Source organism: Doryrhamphus excisus, chromosome 11 (genome assembly GCF_030265055.1).
Source record: "Doryrhamphus excisus isolate RoL2022-K1 chromosome 11, RoL_Dexc_1.0, whole genome shotgun sequence".
Classification (NCBI taxonomy): domain Eukaryota; kingdom Metazoa; phylum Chordata; class Actinopteri; order Syngnathiformes; family Syngnathidae; genus Doryrhamphus; species Doryrhamphus excisus.
In genome coordinates this window covers 2,913,503-2,937,282 of record NC_080476.1, presented here as the reverse complement: position 1 = coordinate 2,937,282, position 23,780 = coordinate 2,913,503, and the positions used below count along the sequence as shown (strand labels likewise).

General features: G+C 41.9%; 1 protein-coding gene across 1 annotated transcript in view; it reads left to right on the top strand.

Moving 5' to 3' along the window:
• Positions 1-533: 533 nt before the first annotated feature.
• vps37d (VPS37D subunit of ESCRT-I) overlaps positions 534-23,780 on the top strand; it is a 35,317-nt gene continuing 12,070 nt past the window's right edge. The window contains exons 1-3 of the mRNA XM_058086595.1: positions 534-783; positions 7,744-7,915; positions 22,936-23,018. Of these exons, the coding sequence (XP_057942578.1) occupies positions 661-783; positions 7,744-7,915; positions 22,936-23,018 (378 nt within the window). The 5' untranslated portion in view covers positions 534-660. The remainder of the gene's footprint in view (positions 784-7,743; positions 7,916-22,935; positions 23,019-23,780) is intronic.

The window sequence follows — 23,780 nt, the reverse complement described above, 5'->3', positions numbered from 1 at the left end:
AAAAAAACAGACTATGAACAGAAAAAAATGTCAAGGCATATGAATGCTTTCTAAATATTGATATGAAGCTGCACGATAAGCACGGTCCATTGAGGGAATTGAGTAATAAACAAAAGAAGAGAAATCAACCACGGATGACAAAAGGTCTCCAAAATGCTTATAAGACGAAAAGCACATTATAAAGGAGATTTATTATAGAAAAAACAAAGAAGCAGAAAATAAGCACAAAAACATGTTAACAAATATATAAAGAATATAAAAGAGAGAATATTACAGTAATCTATTAGACAAGAACAAAAACAACATTGAATGACAATATGAATGAAGTCGCTGAAATGTTCAATAAATACTGTGTGAATATAGGTCCAAATTTGGAAGAAAGAATCCCAAATAATTTAATAGTGTAATAAGGGAATGGAATAATAGACCGAAATTCTACAATTTGGGCCCGGAATGACTGAATGACTGCAACTCCTGTCTTTTATTTTGGTAGGGAGTTCCCGGATGCGGTGAGCGGCGTGTCTCGCTTAGCTCAGCCGCACGCGGCAGGGCTGACTGCTGAGATCATTCGCATTCCACCGCGAGCGAGATGTGAAGCACAGCGTGGACTTTCTTTTACTGTGTCCTCAAGTGTCTCCTGGGGCTTTTTGGAGGACCAACATGTCCAACTCGAAGGAGTCCAGCGCCTGCCCGGACGGGTACAGGGCTCTGAGCACCGGCGAACTGCGGGAGCTTTTACAAAACGACGACAAAATGGAGCAAATCATTCGACTCGATGAGAAGGTGGGTATCGGCTCAGCTCACCTTCCTCACTCGTGCCCTGCAATGCTAACTGTGTGCTGGCTTTGTCTTTGTGTAGTCTAAGTCAAGAAAGGTACAACAATGTGTTTTTCATCATCACAAAAGGCTTATTGGAGTGAAATCCGCTTGATGCCGAGTCGATTGTCTGCGTGGCGAGTAGTGAGATGTACAATACGTTTTACCCTAATTAAGTCTTGATTTAGCCCCTCTAAGCCAATATAAATCGTTCGTGGATTTACCATGTGTCTTTATTTACTGTGCCATATTTGCTCGAAGCCCCGATGTTGGCCCCAAAACAGTGCTGGAAGCCCCCACCTCCCGTCTCTTGATGGAGAACCCCGATTGAAATCTTCCCCATTTTACTGTTTTCTAAAATTTGCCTGTGACTTCTTCAGCAATTACACGAAGCTTTCATCAGCCACAGTAGCTGTCTTATTTAATACAATTCGGCGTTAATTTCATCTAACTTGGACGTATTTTTTTCACAGGAATGGCAACTTCAAAGCTGTAAGGCGTCTATTTATAAACCGACCTGAACGTTGTTCGAACATGTTTAATTCAAAGTAAAAGTACACATGATTTTGTTTGTTACGGTTTGGGGATTTTGCATTCATGATAAATGATGGTGTGGTACCGGATATCTGGATATTTGGACATCTGGCTATCTGGGGGTGGGGGAGAAGCATGATTTGAATGGAGGTGACTGATCAGCTTTGAGGGTTAAGGTGTAATTTACAACCGAGCGGTTTGTCAATGGAGTTCCACACGCATTGCGGTAGATGCCACTGTGGAGAGCAGGCTGTGTCTGTGATGACATTACTGGCGTCGAGGGATCCTCTTTTGTACTGATCACTAATGCATATCACAGACTGTTAGGATTAAGCTGATTAAATCACATTATACTGTTGCATCTTTATTGCACTCCTGCTGGGCTTGTCATCTCGGAGGTCCTGTCCACAACAGAACGTTCCTGGGTTTTGAAAAATGTTTTGGGAGCTTGAAAAAAAAAATCACAACCACACTGTACCGGATTAGTAAATAGTTGTATCCAGACGGGAACAGACTGTCAAAACCGTGTCAGGGCTCTACGTTAAAAACAAAAATGACTTGCCCATAGGGAATCCTTAAGGTGAGAACTACTTGCCCGAACTTTCCCCATGTAAAATGAAAAGTGCCATAATGATATCATATATCAATATATGCTGATAATTCATCAGATAATAGTACTGATGCATTGTATTTGGAGGAATGTCTGAAAATTTGTGGAGATGTATTTAACATAATCTCCACAAATTTTCAGACATGCTACCTTACACATTGTAGTCGTAGTAAGCAGTGATATTTATAAGTTGTGCACCACAATGAAACATTATTGAATAGACACATTTGTGTACTAGTAAAGTGTTTTTAATCCAGAAAAAAAGCTCAATGGTCAAACAATAATTTGTGAAGCAAAGGTGAGAAAAATACACAGAGAAATTGAACCGCTAGATTTTGTAGCTTGTGCAAAATCAGCACTTGGTATTGGATCTAATGGGTGGTGTTTCATTGTGACCACTTCAAATTGTCACAGCAATGTGATTCACTCACCTTTGCCATCATTTGATTTGCTGCCGCTAATAAAATACTTGTTTAGGAGGCACTGCTTCATCACTTTTTGCTCTTTTCCTTCACAAGTTGTTGAAGAATTAGACGATGTTGGCAGGGACGCCATGATAGATGTTTTCCTAGTAAAACGATCGCTGATTGGTTGATCGCGAACAAGAACAGGTGTGGGTAAAACGCGGATTGTGGATTACGGACCGCGGTCTAAATAAACGATTCTGATTGGTCCATTTCAAGATTTGCAAGGATTGCTTTGCAAATTACCACCGGAATTACGCAGTCCGTGTTTTACCAACACCCAACAAGAACTGCTTTAAAAAAAACTCTTGGCAGTATGGCATACTAAAGTACACTTGCCCGACGGGAATATTAATGATTGGATTTACTTGCCCGAATTTTGTTTTAACTTGCCCCGGGCCATCGGTACATCGTTATTGTCGAGCCCTGCGTGTAATACGTGTGACACACCAAACTCTAGAAGGAGAACGAACGCATGTGCATAAATCCGTTGTCTTTTGTTTTCCAAGGCTTGTGTAGACTCGTGTAGACTCATGTAGGCTCAGGATGCAAGTCATGTTGGACAATAACACAACAAGATATCAGGAGAATGTCGACTGCAGTGAGTCACGCCTGTCGGAATATTCATGTTGGCCTGTCATCAACGATCAAACCGGTCATGTGACAGCGATGGGTCGGAGACGTAATTGTTTGCTAAAAGCAGAGGTTCTTCTTTCTACATGGAAACAACAAGCTGGGTGCCCTGAACCCCGTCACAGTCACGTGACTAGACGTGAGCTCTGACCTTGTGTATAGCAAGGTTTTCACCTAGTGATTCGTTGCCATCAGATACAACTATTTACTAATCTGGAACAGTCTGAACAAACCCACTAAAAAAATCCCAGGAACGATTGTGTGTGGACTGGGCCTCATTTGCTCTGGGAGTGGGGTCACATTTCCAGAAAGCTACGGACTAAAGGTCGGACCTCACTCCTCACTATTCTTACATATAACGTTCTGCAGAATATAGTCATAAAGGTAAAGACAAGCAACATGTTTACAAACATCCTCTAAATGACAGGAGCGCTCTGCTGTTTTTGAGGGCCTGCTGCCAAAAACGCTAGAGAAAGGGCCTTGACGGGAGTGCCCTGCTGTTTTTTAGGACATACTGCCAAAAACTCCAGTCAAAGAGCTGACATATGACAGACGCCCTCTGCTGTTTTTTTTTTTTTTGACCTATTTCCCAAAACGGTAGACAAAGATTCTTATATATGTTCTTATATGACAGGAGCGCTGTACTGTTTTTAAGGACCAACTGCCAAAAAAAACTGTTGAATAGCCCTTATCTAGAAAAGCACTATTGAAGTTGTCTCTTCTGCGTCATCCAATAGAAATGACAGCAAGTAGGGTCATGGCAAGCCAAGTAGGTACCGTGCAGTGGAAAAGGGTCATTGTTTAAACATGCAGCACAGATGTAACCATGTGTTAGGAATGGTGGGCTTGTGACTCTGGCTGACAGACCCCACACGCGCGCACACAAAATGATTTACATGTACTTTTTCCAGGACATGTCCAGCTGTTGCTGCTGAGCTCTGTCAAGTCAGCAGGGTCAGCCTCGGGTGACTAAATTTACTTCATAGCCATCACGCACATTTTTAGGATTTTGGATGAACGTCAACAACGTCTGTGGTTTATTGGAATCCCTTTCCTCTCAGCGTGGTGTCAAATGTCACATCCTTTTGTAAGAAAGAGAAAGAGTAAACCTATTATGTTGACGAGGATCTGTGAGTTCGGTGTTCTTGATGTTGGTAATTAAAAACAGTAAAGTACCCCCGTCATATAGAACACGGGACCCCAACCTTTTTGGACCCACGGACCGGCTTGTGTTTCCACAAGTCTCCAGCAGACCGGGGGGGATCCTCATACATTAAAGTGATCTTTTTTTATCTTCATTCATTCATTTTCTACTGCTTATCCTCACGAGGGTCGCAGATGCGCTGGAGCCTATCCCAGCTGTCTTTGGGCAAGAGGCGAGGTACACCCTGGCACATATAGACTAACCTTGCATGTTTTTGGAATGTGGGAGTAAACCGGAGAAAACCCACGCATGCACAGGGAGAACATGCAAACTCCACACAGAGATGCCCAGGGGTGGGATCGAACTCGGGTCTCCTAGCTGTGTGGCCTGCACGCCAACCACTCGCCGCCGTGCAGCCTCTCTTTTATCTTATTTATTGCAAAGTCTGTAACGTCTTGCACCTTTGCCTTTCTGTTTTTTGCGGTCCATGTGTTTGTAACATCGTGTATACGTATCTGTACAAGTCTCCACACAAACGCTGTTGTCCTAAAATGTCCACAGCCCGCAATGCATTGCGTGATCACATGCAAAAAAATGTTAGCAAAAATGTTGGTTGTTAACCGAAAACGTAGGTGGACATTAACCGAGGTACCACTGTATCTCTTTAAAAATGTCATAACTCTAGGAAATCTGACACAGCGATATTATTTTTCCTTCATGTTTACGATGCTATTGAGAGCGTACTGAATAGCATCCTGTCCACTCATTGGTTGATCAGTGAAATTCCTGCTGACTGGCTCACGTCTGGGTGACAACGATTCAAAGTTGAGCATTTAACTTCATGGGATCGCGTTGCATTGCGAAAATGTAACACACGTTCATTCCCTGTGTTGCTTGGCTGGACGGTGACTCTCAAGAATCACCCTGTCACACAGGTTCCATTGAAACGACAAGAAGTGACGTTGCCTTCTCTGTGCGGAGCCCATTATAGTTTAACTTGCAGAAAAGAATTTGAAATACACTAAATGCTGAAAACACACTTTTCGGTGTGGACGCCAGAAATAATAGTGCAGGGAGAAGTCTGAACTCTGGTCCTTGCGTTCTGAAAAAGCTAAGTCATTAGCCAAGTCAAGTCTACTGAACATTTGCTTACTCACACCTTTCTTGCTCATGTGCCGTCACTAAGAGTCACTAAAACCCCCAGAGGCTGTTTTAGTAAGTGCACCGTGCATCTGTCTTGCATTTTCCGGGTCATCAAAAGGGTGTGTATGAAGCCATCTTGCTCGCAGAACATTTGAAGAATGTGACTTTGGTCAAAAGAAGGACTTAGTACTACTACAACTACTACCGCATACATTCTAATGTGGTGAAACTTGCTTTTTTAGAGTTAATGGTCATGTCTGTTCATGTTTGAGCTCATCAAATGACCGCCTGTAGGGACTTGGGGGAGTTTTGCTTGGATTGAGAAGCTGTGACTGTAAAGCGGCACTGACAAGAGTCGACACGGAACATGAAAAAAAATGACACTCGGGGCACAATTGGGAGTTGTTTTTAGTACTAGAAATGATGAGCTCCGCTCTTGTCGTCTCTTGTCCATTAATATGATGATGTTCAGTCCCCTATGAAAATAGGGTGTGAATCAACTGAGGGGAAGCGCATCGTCTGTGGGAATCTAGTGAAGCAAAGTCACTTGGCAGCGAAGGAAGTCAATGAAATCAATGGCACGACTGTAACACACACTACATATCTGCCATAGACAATCATCCCACACAGATAAGACTCTTCTTTTTGAAAAATGTTTTCCTGCAACGCCCACCCGCTTATCTGCATCTGCTGCTTTCAAGCCTCAGTAGGTGACAGAGTTGAGCTTTTGAAAAAGGTTTTAACACAATCTGAAGCCAAATACTGGACTGAAATTTCACAAAAAGTTGGAGCGACTTCATTGCTATTTTAAGACAATCCAATGACGTGTCTTTTACACTTTGGTCTCATAAAATCACAGCACTGTCATGTAAAGTAATGTAATGATGAGGTCACTACGCAAGGCTAGTGTGACCTTTCTGGAAAATATATATATATATATATATATATACAATAATGTATTATAGGCATAATCTGGCATGGTTTCATCTACATGTAATTAATTGTGCCTAAAAGCAGCCACATCTTAAAAAGGAGTTGAAAAACCATGTTAGGTAATGAACAAATATATTATATGCAATATAGATGCATACAATGTATAAATATACTGTATGTTAATATTAGTCAATGACAACACAACTGAACATAAAATGCAGTTTTTAATAGAAACTTTTCCTGTGTGACTCCAAATTGTCCATAGGTATGAATGTGAGTGTGAATGGTTGTTTGTCTATATGTGCCCTGTGATTGGCTGGCCACCAGTCCAGAGTGTACCCTGCCTCTCGCCCGAAGACAGCTGGGATAGGCTCCAGCATACCCACGACCCTCATGAGGATAAGCGGTACAGAAAATGGATGGAAGGAAATACATTTTTTTTTGAATCACCAAATCACCACCTGTGTGGGTCCCGGGGACTCACTACATGGAAAACCTATCAACATCTCTAAAGATCCTCAATGAGACAGGATTGCTGCTGTTAAGAATCTGCTGTTGAAATTTTTTTTAACTGAACTCGACAGTCTGATGTCATTCCCAGACCGCCAGTTAAATAGCGCTGGCTTAGGGAGTGCATTGTTTGGCCTTCAATGGAATGTATTTTAATAATTAATACAGTTTTCCTACGACCTACTGACAGTTACTCTTCTTCCACGCACACATGAAATTGTCCAGGCAATATTTTGCCTTTGGAGGTACTATCAGCATAACAGATTATCATGCCAATATGTGGCTCGGAGGATAGGAGACAAAAGGGCACTAATCAGTTTCCTTTTGTTCCAAGCGAAACTAAACAAGGACGTTCTATACCTTGTTTTCCCAGAAAATGTCATTTTGGCATGCTGACTATTTAGACTATCTTGACTATTTTGGAAGACATCAAAGTGCCCTTGTCAACACGTCAAGCCTGGATGTACATAAAGTACAAACCTTGGAGCCCTTGCCTTTCTTCTTGTGCTTTTATGGTACTTTGTCCACAGATGCCTGCTTTTCAAAAATAACCCATCCAGTGTGTAGCGAGAGTTCGTATATTCACACTCTAGTCTGGATTTGCTCCAAAATCCAACAGGTTCACTTCTTGGCATGTAGAAAATGGTGATGATTTTTGTGTACCAAACAACCTTCCTGGCTAATAGTGGACTGTGAGATTGTAGAGGGCAACTTGAAACATGTCATCCAAGACGGCATTGACCTCTCTGTGCTGTGTAGTGTAAAAATGGTCACGGTCTTGTAGCGATTCAAAGCTCTGCAGGGCACAGTCAAGGTGGTCGAGGCTGTTAACACTAATGAGCTGGGGCAGCTTCCAGTGACAGAAACACGCAGGCAACAAACTGCCGTGGCCTCGTTCACATCACGCCATCTCACATCGTGACTGTCCAGTTACCTTCTTTTTGTCTTTTTTTCAGTTTCAGGAGCTTCAAGTGGACAGAGAGATGCTGCTGGCGTCCAATAGGAGCGTGGCGGACGAGAGTCTGGCCCAAAGGCCACGCCTGAATAACGGCAAACTCCAGTTGGCAGAGAAATATAAGGAACTGTCCAACCTGGCGTCCACTTGTTGGGAAAAACAGAGTCAGCTTGGTGAGTTTGGAGACAAGGGGAACAGGAGGGGGGTGGGATGCCTGCACAATAGTGCAGGGCTCTGTACTGCAACTGCTAACTTGTTCTGGGAGGCCACATTTGCAGACAGCTCGGGACTGTGTCGGGCTGCCGGACTTCTCCCTTACTGTTATTTTTATTTTGTATATCATGTCAATGTGAAACTCTCATACCTTCATAGTTTTACTTCACTAAATGGATAAAAACATGTTTCCACTTGTCAAAGCTCCTCTATATGAAAGGAGCGGGCTGCTGTTTTGAAGGGCCGACTGCAAAAATATAAGTCAAAGATCCTCATTAATGATGGAAAAAAATGGTTAGACCATCCTTGTTTCTTCAGGTTAATGCCTGGCACAACTAAAGGTACTTTTATTTGGACAAATATAATGGTGACCACAAAAATAGCTCATATGAGTATAATTTTTTGTCAAGGACAATGCCATAGCTATTGATGTAAGAACTGAAGTGATTTTGGTTATCAAGAAAACCATGGAAATTGCTAGATATCAGTTCTTAAACGTTTATTAGCTATATTTGTTATCATCTGTCCAAACTAATCCTTTTTTTATCACTGTATATGACAGCACTCTGAATTCTGTTGCAAAAGTGTTAGTCGCTCCCAATTTTGGAAGTGATGTCCTCATGCCAGGGCTGTATTTGGCCCGCCGGCCACCAGTTGACTAGCTGTGTAATAGTGTCAAGAGTTGTGTTGAAAAGGTCACAGGTTCAAATTCCAAGAGTGGACGGGTAAATGTGGTTGTGCTAAGCGTGGTGAGGCAGTGACGACCCTATGTGACCTTGAATGGCCAACTAACAAGTTGAATGTACAGAAAACGTCTTAAAAGTATGCTAATAATGTTGGAAAGTGTCCTACGATGTCAAGCTGTAAGACATGGCCTTGAATCTTGGATTTGATCTCTTTTGACTGGGAGCTGGAAGTCTGTCTCGAGACTGTGGAAAAGCTTGACGTTGACGCTGACAAGTCATCAATCGCTCAGCAAAAGCCTCAGCATGACTGGAGTAATCTCATGGGAACCAAATGGGACATATCAAATAGCAGCGGGGAGCTTTGCCGCAGTTGTCAGGGAATTTATGGGGTGAAAGGGGGCCTTTATGGACTTTGTTCAAGCAAGACTGGGCAGCACCAGATGATGACACCCCCCTTTTAGTCCTATATTTTAAACCTCACAGGCCTATCGGAGAAAATCTTGTCAGTGTTGGAGCGGCGCCAAATATCAGGTGATACAGTAAATCCTAACCGTCTCACTTCCAGAGGAAGTTACAAGTGCTGCTTATTTATAACTGGGAGCGCTCGCTTTGATGGATCAGCACACGCTTTTCTTCTTTCCTCATGAAAATCATTCCTGCCTCAGCTTCCGCAGCCACGGAAGTTTGGCACATTTCTAAACTTCCTGCCAGTTCCTACGATCATGCATGCATGCATGTGTGTGTGTGCGTGCGTGTGTGTGTTTGTGTGTGTGAGAGAGATACACGGATGCAATACCACCTCCCCTGCAAGGCAAGATGGGAAGTGGAGGGGGGGTGTCCTTCTCTGCTTAAACATCTGAGTCTCATTTGGCCATCAAGGGGTTTGGACCGGGGAGACCAAGGCAAGATGTTTTTTTTAAACAGGACTTATTATGCTGACCTATAAATGTAGTTAGAACGTTGTATTCTCGTCTTAAACGATGCCAAAGTTTCAGATAATGAGGTTTGCACATTTGGAAGTGAGCCCTGAAAGACATTTGGGATGGCTCTGAATGCTCTGTTTCAGAGAACGTTCTAACACTGCCGGTTTGTGATGTCATAGATTGCCGGGCTTCCTTTTATGGGCATGCACTGTAGGCCGGATACGCTCCCTGACCTCCCCCAAGCTTTGCTTCTCTGTTTACAGTGTAGCATTATAGATGTGCATACAGGGAGCGAGATTGCTAACAGCCATTTCCCATCACAATCAGTGGTTTTTAAAACATTGGCAGTCCCATTAAAAAAAAAAAAAATGTGTAATGACCATATTACACGTTACTGATGCTGTAGGAAACGCTAAAATGGTAAAGCTACTTACTTCAACCCTTATAAAGTTTTGTTTGGCAGCCAATGGCACAACACCGGAAGTCCTCCTGAGTACTTGGAAGTGTGACCAACCAGAGTAGAGTGGGCGTGCCTGGAGGCAAAAATTAGAACAGACCGTTTTCGAGGGAAGAACGAAATTCAAAGGAATACAGCTGGAATAGGTGCAGATTTTGGAAGATCTAGAAAGCTTTCTGTGCTGGTTAGGGCGCCAGGCTCGATAGGAGTCCACAACTCAATACAAAGGGCCCCGAAATGAGCATAATAGATGCCCCTTTAGATGCCACAAATGCAGGAAGACTGTACAATGCATGTGAGTCCAGTAGTTGGTGATGGCACCTAAAGAATTTGTCCCATGTACATTTCATACATTTTCAATATCCCTTGTCCATCTATATGCACATAATGATAATATAATAATAATAATAATACATTTTATTTGTATAGCGCTTTTCAAAATACTCAAAGACACTTTACAGAAGAATGGAGTTGAATAAAAGCAAGTAAACAGAGTAAAAGATACATTAAAACACAACATCCATTCGTTAATACACAGCTAAAACAAGAGTAAACGCGGGGCACAGCAGTCAGGTATAAAAAGTTTGACATTAAAAACAGATTTAAAGAGGTGGGTTTTTAGTTCTTTTTTGAAACTGGGAAGGTCAGGGCAAGCACGGAGTCAATGGGGCAAAGAGTTCTAGAGTTCCATGACTGAAATGACTTGGGAAGACATGCTAGCCTACAGTACATGTAATACAGACATCCTCAACATTGTATTATGACTTATGGACAATTAGTTGCCAAGTTCCAACCCTTTTTTGTTTGTTCGCAGCAAGGTTTTTCAGCCAATCTTGCTCATATTTTACACACATGTGCTTGCCAGTCCCCTAAAGGTGTGTGCCAAATTTTGTGGCCATGTAGGTCAGCTAACAATAAATCATGTTCTTTCAACTTTTAACTAGACCAGTGGTCTATTGGTCATGCGGCTCTTCAGTCTCCTTGTTGCGACTCTCACATCGAGTTCTGTGAGGCAGAAATGTGCGTTTTCCAAAAGAAAACCAGTCAGTGAATGCATCTGCAATGTGTTCTGACTGCTGATTGGGATGAGTAAGGGAAGGGGTCAGTTTGTTCAGTTTGTAAGATATCCATAACCACGACTACGTCCCTAAAAATATAAATATCGGAAGACAGTACAGTTCTATTCTGAATGGATATATTCCTTCACTGCCAATGATGCTGTCTTACCCAGCCGTGTGGTTGAAAGAACAGAAAATATAAAGTTGAAAGACATTTTCAAAACAAGGACCCATCTTTTTCTGAAAAGTACCCAACGGCAGTTGGGTTTAAGGGGGCGATTTCGTAACTACTACGTATGGTTGAGCACAGCCAACACACTTTCAAGAAGTGGATGAAGGCTCCAAACTGAACTACAGCTGCCAGTGTTGTGACTGCCCTGAGTCATTCACAGATGGAGAATAAATAAAAAAATGATTCATACAAATATCACCATCTATTCCCCGAATTTAAAAAGAAATGCTCCTCCGTGAAAAGACAGTCAAGAACAGGACCAGCACAATGGCAACAAACATCGCCATTATGCGAATAATGACATTCATTCAGCGCAAGTACATTGAATTGCCTGCAATGAGTCAAGTCATTAATTCATTCATTTTCTACCGCTTAGCCTCACGAGGGTCGCGGGGGTGCTGGAGCCTATCCCAGCTGTCTTCGGGCGAGAGGCGGGGTAGACCCTGGACTGGTCGCCATGCCAATCACAGGGCACCACTCACATTCATACCTATGGACAATTTGGAGTCTGCATGTTTTTGGAATGGGGGAGGAAACTGGAGAAAACACATGTATGCACGGGAACATGCAAACTCCACACAGAGATGGCCAATATATGAACTCTGATGGGTTTTTAAAGTTTAAGTTAAAGTTGATTATTTAAAAAAAAAAACAATTTTCCACAAACAGGGGAATGACTAAAAAAAAGCTTACATAGTTAAGTGTTTATCCTTTTCTTTGAATTTAGATAGATAGATAGATAGATAGATAGATAGATAGATAGATAGATAGATAGATAGATAGATAGATAGATAGATAGACTCCCTTTATTGTCATTGCACAAAAACACAGTAGTGAAATTGCCAACGAAATGTCGTTGCCTGGCTCCCATATAATAACAGACACAAAAGAAGATAAGTTGAAAAGGATTCAAACATTTGGAAGGTTATTGGTTGTCTTGTGTTTTGCAGCTCAAGACCATTTTTCTTTACTGGAAGGGGAGGCAAAATGGCTCTCTTGATGCTAAAGGACGTCGACCTCTGAACTAGACTAACTAGTTGAGACTGAATCAATAACAGCGCCTCTGCTGGTTGGGACTAAGAAGTGCGCTTCTCAAGCCTTCATGTCTTTGAGGCACTCAACCAAACACGTATGTTTTGTGCAAACTGTTTCTACCTATTATTTATTTAGCTACCCTTTAAAGCACATTTCATAACCTTTAAAGAAACCTGTCATCCGACACGACTGTGATCCTGTGGAATTGTGCGATTTCTGCAAACTCAAGTAACTTTTTTTTTGTGCCTGGAGCGAGCCATGGGGAGATTGACAGATAATGTGTCAGGCTGGTCTGGTGACGCATGTGTCTTTGGTGTCAGATGTCTCGCAGTCTCTGGTTCCGTGTACCTTGCACAGCTGCTACACATGGATCCAGGCTTCAATCACCTTCACTAAATAAATGTAACTGGACATGTTCTGTGATATAACTAGATGGCTCAGCCAGTTTGAGCTACCCTTGACTCTTTGTGTCTGTGCAGCAGCAGCTCTGTGAGGCTTGACAGCACCAAGGTCTCCTGGTGTTGCGTCCACATAACTGTGGCAGGGCGCCAGACCAACTTTTTTTTACAAGGAGCACAGTGGCCCTTAACCCAAAATTTTAGGAGTGCAAGCCAAAAATGTGGAGCCACACACCAAAACCCACTTAGAAAATGAGTACTCTCATTTCCTGTAATTTTTAATAAATTACTGATAAATACTGTACTATTCCGGTGTAAAAGCCGCACTCACTACATTGAGGGGAAAAAAATTATTTGGAACCTATATAAGCCGTACCGGTGTATAAGCCAAACGTGTCCACATCATAAAATGGCATATTGTGGCGTGACCAAGAAGCTCATTATTTGACAGAAGCTAGCCATGAGCTATGAAAAAAATCAAGATGAGCGACGCCGCTAGTTGTCGCCAGACAGATTTCACTGGGGCACGTGCCCCAGTATTGATCTGCAGTGCCCCAGTAAAAATGTCACCAATAAAAAAAAAGAATCACTTCAGCGTTTTAAGTGTAAGGCACATACTACCTAGTATGGTAATTAATTGCTGCTGTATTCACTCCACATAAACAATGCGCACATGGTTAATTAATATGGTCATTTATTAACGTGTAGGGACTTCAGCTGATAATCTGTGTCAACTCGAAGTTGAGAGAGAGAGAAAAAGTGAGGGAGAGAGGGAGAGAGAGGGAGAGGCAGGCGATGAGAATCACTGCGTGAGGAAGGTAATGTTAGCCGACAACAACTTGTTAAATATACTATTTTGATTTTGATTTTGATCTAACTGTAACTTCTAGATAGATATCAGAAGGTTATTCGTCCGCAGCAGGGACAAAGCAGCAAGGAATGAGAGAAGTAAGTGAAGTCCTAGCTAGCCAGGCAACAGAAGTCTGTCTTAAGTTAATGCTAAGTTAGCTAATGTTATTCCTTGTATCAAGACAACTACATTAATTTGCTGTACGAGCTGTCTGGGGAACTTCCAGTGAGTTTCATCAGCATGAAATATAATGTTGGTTGTGGTCTGCTGGTTCTGCTCAGGAACCATCATCCTGAGCATCCTGAACTCTGCATCTATGATGATTTTGAGTAAGGATCGACCGATACATATATCGGGGCGATATTTGCGTTCTTTACTTGAATCGTATCGGCCGATACGCGCGGGGATTCGCCGATATATTTTCCGCCGCATGATTTACAGACAGGCATCTGCCGGGCAGCTTTGTGTTGCTGGAGGACCCTGCAACACACGCAGTCAGCCAAAAGCATTAGCGCAGTACATTTCAGGTGGTTGATCAAAGATCTAAACAACATAGTCTGATATGATTGAATAGTTTAAAGATCTATTTATGTTCTTTGATAATAAATACGTGTTGAATTCTCTTGCACACTTTGCGCGCTCTCATGAATTTTTTGTGCCCCAGGTGTGCCCCAGTACAGTATCAGGTCTAGTGACGCCCCTGTTGTCAACCCACAGGAAATTTCAGGAGGTTGTTACTCAAGCATCTTACAAACATTCATCACACAGCAATTTAACACTCAAAAGGTATACTTCCAGAAATATACAAATATCTGCCAATACGACTTCAAAATCAAATTAAATCTTTTGCCATAATGTGTTATTTGTGTTAATGTTTCCACCACGAGTTATGTTGTTGTACTGTGATAATTCCAATGAGTTGGCTCGTTGCACTGATAGCTTGTGATTGACTCCTGCTAATGAACAAGCTACATTTCCTCACTTACTCACGAGTATTTAAACTATTAGTCGTAGTTCTGAAGTAAAGCAGATTAGAATATTGCTATAAATTAGCCGCAGGGTTCAAGGTTAATAAAAAAGTAGCAGGTTAGACACTGGAATGTACAGGACTCACTCAAACAGTAAATGAGAAATGTTTTCTGTATCTGTATGTACATTGTTTCTATCCATAAATATTCAATAACAATAAAATAAAATTGGCATATTAACTGGTAATGTTGCCATTTTCTGGGAAAATCACCACATGGATGCCTTCTAGGCAGCCAAAGAGACAGTGGAGCCAGGCAGAATGTGTAAACAAAGACGGTAGAATAGTCAAACTTCAGTGCGAGTCAAAGGTTGAGTGATCACCCACTTTGGCATCAATAGCGTTAGACTGTGACAAGCTGTCAATCGACTAGACATTTCAGACTGTTTTTCATTCTCACAGTAATAAGTGTCATCCCTGGTCAACTCCATACGGAACTTGCTCTTTTACCTAGTCGCACATGAGCATAGATGAAAAATTCACTCGCACTGTCTCATATCTTAGTCAATTCAACCATTTAGTCGCAGTCTGGAGCTCTGTGAGGGAACAATGGATGTGTTGCAGTGTAGTGATGACTACGACACTGCAAAGATGCCTTTAATCTCCTTTAGTCCACATGCCAATATCTTCCAGCAGCGCAAAGGATACAATTATATCCTTAGGACAGAAACGGAAACATGATGTGGAATTGGCTGCGTTAAGACTGCAAAACATGTGAGTTTAGTGAGTGACTCGTTTCCTAAAAACTCTACCAGTTCCTTAAAAACTGGAGAATAGAAGATCGTCGTATAGAAGATCCTTGGTTAACATTTTTTGCAGTAGGTCCTTAACCCCTTCTTATTAAGGTATTTTTTGCACTAAAATGCTTGTAAAATATAAAACTGTTCTTCAACCATTTAGGCCAGGGGTGCTCATTAAGTCGATCGCGATCTACCGGTTGATCGCGAAGGTGGTACTGGTCGATCGCGGCGTGACATTAAAAAAATATCATCCCAGCATCAATGCCGTCACTTGATTGATATACAGGGCAGCCATTCAGATGACAACTGAATGTTGCCCTTCGGGCGACCAATCAAATCAAACAACGTCTCTAAGTGCAGCAGAACTTACGATGTCAGCCTATCATCCATCCCCGTTACTTGATTGACATACAGGACAACCAGTCAGATGACAACTGAATTTTGACCTTTAGGTCACCGCCCATGCGTAAACAACGATGCAAAGTGCTAAGCTAGTCGGCGAATTGCGTCAGATTTTAAGCCCTCGCTAAAGTTTATGGTCACTAAAATGAGTGAAGGAGCTGGACCAAGTAAAAAGGCAAAAACATATCACTTCCATACGGAATGGGAGGTGGACTTTTTTTTTCCACAATGTCTTTTTCGAAGTGCGTTTGCCTGGCTAACCTGGCTATCAGCAGCTACTGTCCGGACTATGCATCCCTGGCTGATTCAATTCAGTGCAAGTCATCAAAGTAAACTCAGGTCATTACAAAAAATGTTAATAGTTAATTATGTGTGTTTTGCAATATTGGCTCATTTGGTTATGTAAGGTACATCAACATACATTGTACGTACAAATAATCCTCAATACATTTGAAAATAAATAGATGTTTTGCATTTTTGTAGTGGGTAGATCATTTTGACTCGGTCATTTTAAAAGTAGCTCGCATGCTGAAAAAGTGTGAGCACCCCTGATTTAGGCTCTCCTCCATAGTCACAATCTGTCCAAGTGTGGGTTTTGTATACAATGAAAAATGACTTTTTTTTTTTTTTTTTACTCCCGCCTATACAGTGGAACGTTGGTTAGCCTCATTATTTCATTCCAGAAGGTCCAACTCTAACTGAAACGGATGCTAACCACATCAATTTTTCCCACAAGAAATAATATAAATGTTGACATGAAACAAATTTCTGTAGTTTTACAATTATTGTTTTGCAGAAAACAATTACAAATGCATGTAATAGGCATGGGCTGGTATGTGACAGTAGATAGTGTGTACGGGTATTATAATATATATTACAGCTCTCAACTGTGTAAAAACAAAGCGCATATATATAATTTAAAAAGAACGTAATGTTACAATATTATGTAATAGTATTGAATGTGCGGGTAAATAAAGGGGTTAATGAAAACTTAAGGGTACGTTTATGTTCATGGAAGGCATGATTCTTGACGTGACTGTCCCCAAAGACACGATGTAGCAGCGAGATCAACACCACCTTTCGTTGTAACATTTATAGGCCAGAAAAGTGGAAAAGCAATTTTCTTCCAGGCCTACGATTCATTCATTCACACATGTGATACTTGCCTGTACCAGCCCTTTGAAGAAAGTCATCATAGAAGAAATAGCCAAATAATTTATAGCATCGTGATGGCACAAAACTGAGAAGCCATCAGATTGAGGGTGAATACAATTCTTCCATGCCCCCACAAAGATGTCAAACTTTGACATAAGGGGGTTAATGTATTTGAACATTCCAGCCAGCTATCTGCAGATCATTATACACGCATATGTTGTCATATATTCACACACAGTATACTTATACTGTACATACGCACACACACAACGCTGCGTTTTAGCAACACAACCTGCTGCGGCCCAAACAAGTGTGAAGTAACCGAATGTAACAATCTGCTACTTCGTGTTGTCCCGGTTTCTCAGACAGAAATACCATTTTTTCTTTCTTCCCCACCCACCCATACCCACCATCTGTTCTCTAAGTGTGCTGCATGGTGTCAATCAAATATAGCAACGCAAGCACCATGTTTCAGCCAAATCCAGCCTGGGAATGACATCAGACCGGCACGCAAGCTCAGATGAAAGCCAGGGAGCGTATTAACATTTTTGTGTTTTACAGTCGTTCCTTAGTGCCTAGCCATATAGATATCTTATCTTTATGGCGACAGTAATCCCTCGTTATTGCAGTTAATTGGTGATAAGTCAACCTCTGCGAAGTAGGATTCCTTCTTAATAAGTGGACTGTTATCGTAGTTACAACATATAAAACCTTTTTGACCTTTTAAATATGGGTTGTAATGTTATTAGAGCCCTTTAGACATGAAATAAGACCCCTATAGTCACCATTATACCTATTACCCCACATAGTAGCCATAATAAGAGAAAATAAGACATTTAAGACATACGTATATACTGTGAGACTTTTGCTCCTGTGTGTGGCTATAGGTTCCCTAGAAGTATAATGTATTTATTAATGAGGGTTTTGTGGATAAATAAACCATCGGATTATATCAGCCTGCATCTAAAATCTCTAAGCAATAGATTCCAGACCCCATCCCAGCATGTCTGTCCATCATATTTATGACGACTGTATACTGTATGTATTTATGACTCCATACCCGTCAATCCTCCTGTTTTCACTGGGGAAACAGCCATGTTTCCTCTTCGTTCTATTGGAGCAGCACAGCTTTTTGTCTGCTCAGTAACAGTCAGGCATAATTCATCCGGTATCCCTTAAAGTCAGTCCTTCAAAATAAAAGAAGCACGGCAGTAAAGTACACAGTTGCACCACATGGTGAGGGTCTTTGGAAGATCAGAATTTCCCTTGTTTTCCCGTTTTTGTCCAGAGCACTGGGCTTATTTTATCATCAAATACTGACAGGTATGATGCTATCCATTGGTGGAAGTAAAAATATGAAGGTATGATTGGTACGTTGCATTTACATACACAAAATAAGGATACTTCCCCTTCACTTTCTGAAAATGTCTCCTCCAAAACAATTGAGTTGAAATTCCTGAGGTCGAGCAACGTGTAAACATCTTATTGTGATGCTGGGTGTGGTCGTTTGGTTGTACCCATCCATACCGCTCTAGTGACTAAGAAACATTTCCCCTGGGAAACAAGCGAGGACAGACTGCACATAGACGTGTTAACATAGACGTGTTAAAAGTGACATGCTCTAATAGTAGACGACAACTCTTGAAGTCTTTCCTCATATTATTACCAGACATCTTAAAGAACATTTTTGGGAAGGTTCATTGATTTTGTGAAATCAAACAGGAAGCAATGACGGGAAACGAGCAGTGTGAGAATGGCGAAGGCAACTTGACGCCATGTGTGCAGCAGCAGCGGTGTGTAGCGTCTTCTCCCAGTGGTGCCCAAAGCACATTAGCCTCATGTCAGACCTCTAACTCCCATACTCGTCTCCCCTCTTGGCCCGAGGGGCTGTCTGACTCTCCATATTTGTATCTGTTTGCTTGCTGCATTATTTAGTGTTCTGGGCAACACATCACTTTTTTTACCTGACCTAATGGCGAACACAGTCATCCCCCGCCGCGTTGCGGTTCAAATTTTGCAGCCTTATTCTCAATTTTTTTTTTTTATTATGTTAACTCATTCAATCCCACCCATTTTTCAAAAGCCCTACCTCTTTTACCGGACATTTTTGATGATATTGACTGATGTTCCATAGCTATATATTTACTATGCCGCTTATCCTCCACTAGGGTTGCAGGGGTATGCTGGAGCCTATCCCAGCTGACTTAGGTCATCCTCTCTTTTTGCCTCTAATGCAAAAAAACGTAAACGACTTAATACTTAGTCTAAGCATTTGTATTCATGGCTGTATATTTGTATTTATGAACAGCTCCAAATGAACTGAATATGGCAATCAAGCTAAAAGATGCCACATAAGTCTAAAGTTCTATTGTATATACACACACACACACACACACATTTAGAAAGCTCAAAACTTATTAAACTCCTTAAGAATGACAAAGTCAGTGGTAAGAATATAATATGTATGTATGCTTATCTTTATCTCCCTGTTTAGTTATACACACACAGGCTGTGATGTCTGGAGCGTCCCTGAATGCATCTTGTGTTCTTGTAATGAGAAAGTGGTTAATGCGCTTAATGCGTTATTTTTGACAGCCCTACTTAGAATAAAATGTAGGACGGAAAAATGTCAACTATATGCAGGAGGTTAAGTAGACGTAATGATGCATCATTTGGTGAAATCATTTCTTCCCTACTGAGCTATTTTGCTATGCAAGTAAGTACATTTGAATAGAGGAAATGGTGCGCTAACATGGCTCCATTTGCTTTCTAAGTGTGTTTCTACATCGTTCAACTACTGTATGTCCAATGCTCTAGCACCATGCCCGTTTAGGCAGCTAACCAACTGGGCCTGAAGGCATCGCGCCCAATGACTGTGTAAGATATATTTAGCTTTGCTTTCAGCTAACAGCCACAGTAGAGCCCATCGGGCCCTATAATTTCCACATTAATGGTATCTTGGAATCGTAGAATTGGCCAATGAAAAGGGAATCTACGTACTTACTTAATGTGAATGAAATGCTGTCAACGTGAGGAGAAGGAATGTTTGTTTGGGCAAATATTTGCCCAGCAGACCACTCAATCAAGGCAGAAACTCCTCACAAACAGTAACCCACCCCCTCCCAAACTAAGCAATAGGTTGAAGCAGGCACCAAGTTAGCGAAAAATTCTCAAAAGCTGATCTCGTCAGTGAGTGTGTGTGGAAGCTTGGCTGGGTTAGCGTAGAGCATGCTAATGTGGCCGAGCGTGTACGACTCAGGATGTATGTGTGTGTTTACACTGTGTTACGTTGCATTGGTTACTATGTCTTCTGTTTGTAGAAGGGAGTGCATGCATGGCCATGGAGCTTTGGATTTGTTTTCTTGGTTTGATTTGAAACATTTAAGTGTTTCATATTAAAAACTGAATTATAAAAAATGTACGGGGCAAAAAGGAGAATTTGGGATTTGGGAAGAAATAATAGGGATTTCATAGGAGCCTAACACAAGGTGTTGTTTTCTTTCCCGACCATTTCCCTGCTATCGTTTCCCTGACAGAACGTGTTACTCCATGAGGATCATAAACACTAAGTGTGACTCCATGATTCACAGCCTCTACACGCCCCCTCCAGGTCCACTTCCCTTCCAATGCTGAATGTAGGTCACTTCGGGCTGTCGTAGGAGTATTTGTTTTCCTGGCTGTCACGTCGCATTATACCCCGGCGTTCCTTAACTAACATCTGCAACGTGAGGCTCTCATGGACAAGGCGGTTATTTTAATGCACGCTTGCATGCTTTAGGGAAAAAAAATGTTCGCTCGATGTTCTCGCTGTGCCGGCCAGAACACTGCGCCATGCTGAGTAATGGAGGTGTCAAAAGCAAACCAAACGTTTGGTTCCGGACTATTCATTTCAATTGGTCACATTTTCAGAAAGATAAGAACCCCTGGGAATTGGGGGGGTGGGTGGTTAGGCAGGGCTGGACCACCCAGCGAGAATTCTGTCCCCCACCAACGGGTTCTACTGTATGCCCATGAAGCACACAAATCCAATGTTTCCCATACATTTAACTTTCATTCCTTTTTTTGTGGCGGTCTGCCACAAATAAATTTGAACCTCCATTCATGATTTAGCGCTACCTGTTTTTTCCTTAGTAATCTTCTTTATTTTCTCTTCTTTATTCCCAAAATAGTTTGCCTTTATTTGCCCAATATAACTTATTCAACAACCTAATTTATAGAAAAACATTATTCAAGTGTTTCCAGTTAGATGAAAACTTTTTCCCTTAATATTTTGACTGTATTCATGTAAAAATGACTGCTTTGTTTTCTTTGTTTTTTTAAATTAGACTTGTAGAATGTGCTGCGGAGCCAAAAATAAAACAGCCGGCGGATGCAAATGACCCCCAGGCCGCACTTTGGACCCCGCCCTGCCCTAAATACTCGCAACAAATTCAGTGAGGACTTCTGGGAGTCTGAAATGCTTTTCACAATGTTGTTATTACATTCTGTCTTTCTAAGGGGGTAAACCTTCAAAAACAACAGGGAATCGACCACTTATTTTCCCCTTTGTATTACCTGTGAAGATTAGTATGCATTAGCATTTCAAACTACAAAAGGAGGGTTGTTTTTAATCACGAGGATTTGCATGTTTAGCAGAGATCCACCTTGGGGAGGTTGCTTGGCCGTAATTAGTCCATTCTTTGACCTTTATTTGCCCAGCCCCATTATAACCCCACCGGGCAGCACTGAACCCAGTCTGACCTGTGGGAATTTAGCGTGGATGTCACAGCGTCCCTTGAAGGGACGAGAGACGCCTTGCAGTCAGCTGGGTCATGCGTGATGTTAATGACAACCAACTGCTATCCCAGGAGATGACTCCATTGAGCATGCATATTTAGCAGGCTCGGCTGATGGGCCCGTTTGCCCTCACACATACTCATGTAGTGATGGCCTGTCTGCGTCAAAGCTAAGGAACGAAATAAAAACTATTATTCTTATTTTGTATCTAAAGGGGACCTAGTATGCTCATTTTTTGGTCCTTTGTATTGATTTGTGGACTCCTGTAGAGCAGCTACACACACTGACCCGCAGAAAGTTTTCTAGATTTTCCAGAATCTGCACCTTTTCCACATGTATTCCAAAACCGTCTGTTTTAATTTATTCCACCCACGGCCCGCCTGCAGGCACGCCCACTCAGCAGTGATTGGTCTGACTCAGTTTGTACCTAGGCATGCCCTTATATAAGATTCTGAAACCAAGCGTTCAACACGAGAATACAACATTCCAATATCATTTATAGGTCAGAAAAGTGGAAAAAGCATCATAGGTCCACCTAGACACCCAGTGACCGATAGCTATTTCTATACTTGAAAATGCCTTGGCAATGCTTTTGGTGCAAAAATAGCTACAATTTGCTTAAATATGCACATTTTGGACAAATATTAGGCTGCATTCAACCACGACACAGCATGATTTATTACTGGATATGTTTAAAAAGCCACAAAATCGGAGCTACGTGACAAAGGACATTTGTAAATGCATATCAATAAGGACTGTGCTAGTCAAAGATCCTTTATATGAGCAGAGCATTCTCCTGATTTTAGGAATCTGCTGTAAATTTCACTTCCAAGTTGTGAACTGTACTCTGGAGCTGGTCTAATGTCATTCTGCTGGACTTGGCACCCAACTGCCAGTTGACTACCGCCGTCTTAAATGCTTCAAGGTGTTTTCAAGGCATCCATGTTCAATGATTTGTGAGCAGCTTCATCACTCGTCTTATGGTGGCCATGTGATGCATTTTTTTGCACAATGGACGGATTATCAGCCACGTTCAGCATGGTAAAGAATATGTTTCCATTACTGTTTGCTTCAGACAGCAAAAAGAGATTTGTCAGTAAATGAGCAGATGGTGCGTGTCAATGACTCTCAACCAATGGGATGTGGAAACAAATGTCCTCTCTTGTGGTTTCTCGCTGAAGTCACGCTTGCCATTCCTTCCACCCCCAGCATGCCTTACACATGTTCCTTTGCCATTGCAGGGACACGAGTCCAAAAGCACAGCCTGCAGACTGCACAGAACCTCCTGCAGGAAGAGGTGGCACGTGCCGAGGAGCGCTCAGAGGTAAAGAATGTACTGTACATACAGTATGTACTGTATGAGTGATTATGGACATTAACTACTGAAATAAAGTGGTAGCTTCCTAGCAGACAGACAACTCCATTGTAGTTATTGTCCTGGTAATCTTTTCTGGTTACGAGGCAGTGTTGGTAAGGCTCACACATCCGCCCCACCACCGACAGATGAAAGAGAGCCACATAACAGCCAACCTTACGAGACCTTGTGTATTTAGTGAAATTGTATTCATTCACAATGCAATCCATATGCCCTATAGATCTATAGATACAGTAGATGCATGTCTGTGTGGCTCCTCTATTGTTAGAACAAAGAGCAAGAGATTTTCAAGACGTCATGTGATCTTTTCTTTGTTTTCTCTGCTGCGTCACACTTGCATTGATCCGCACAGGATGTGCCTCCCCCCACCCCCACCCCACCCCAACCCCACCCCTCGAGACCCTAATCAATACCTCCACAGTGCTGATGGATTTTAGCAACATCCACGTTTTCCTTTCTTATGATAAAAGAATGGGGTTGTGCCCAGAAGCCATGATAAAGCATCACAGCCAACAGCATTCCTCCGTGAATCACCAGCACCTTATCGTGGTGGAGGATCACGGTTGTCTGGGGCTATAAACCCACTGGTTTCAGCATGCGATCTACTTTTAAAATGACCGAGTCAAAATGATCTACCCACTACAAAAATGCAAAACATCTATTTATTTTCAAATGTATTGAGAATTATTTGTACGTACAATGTATGTTGAT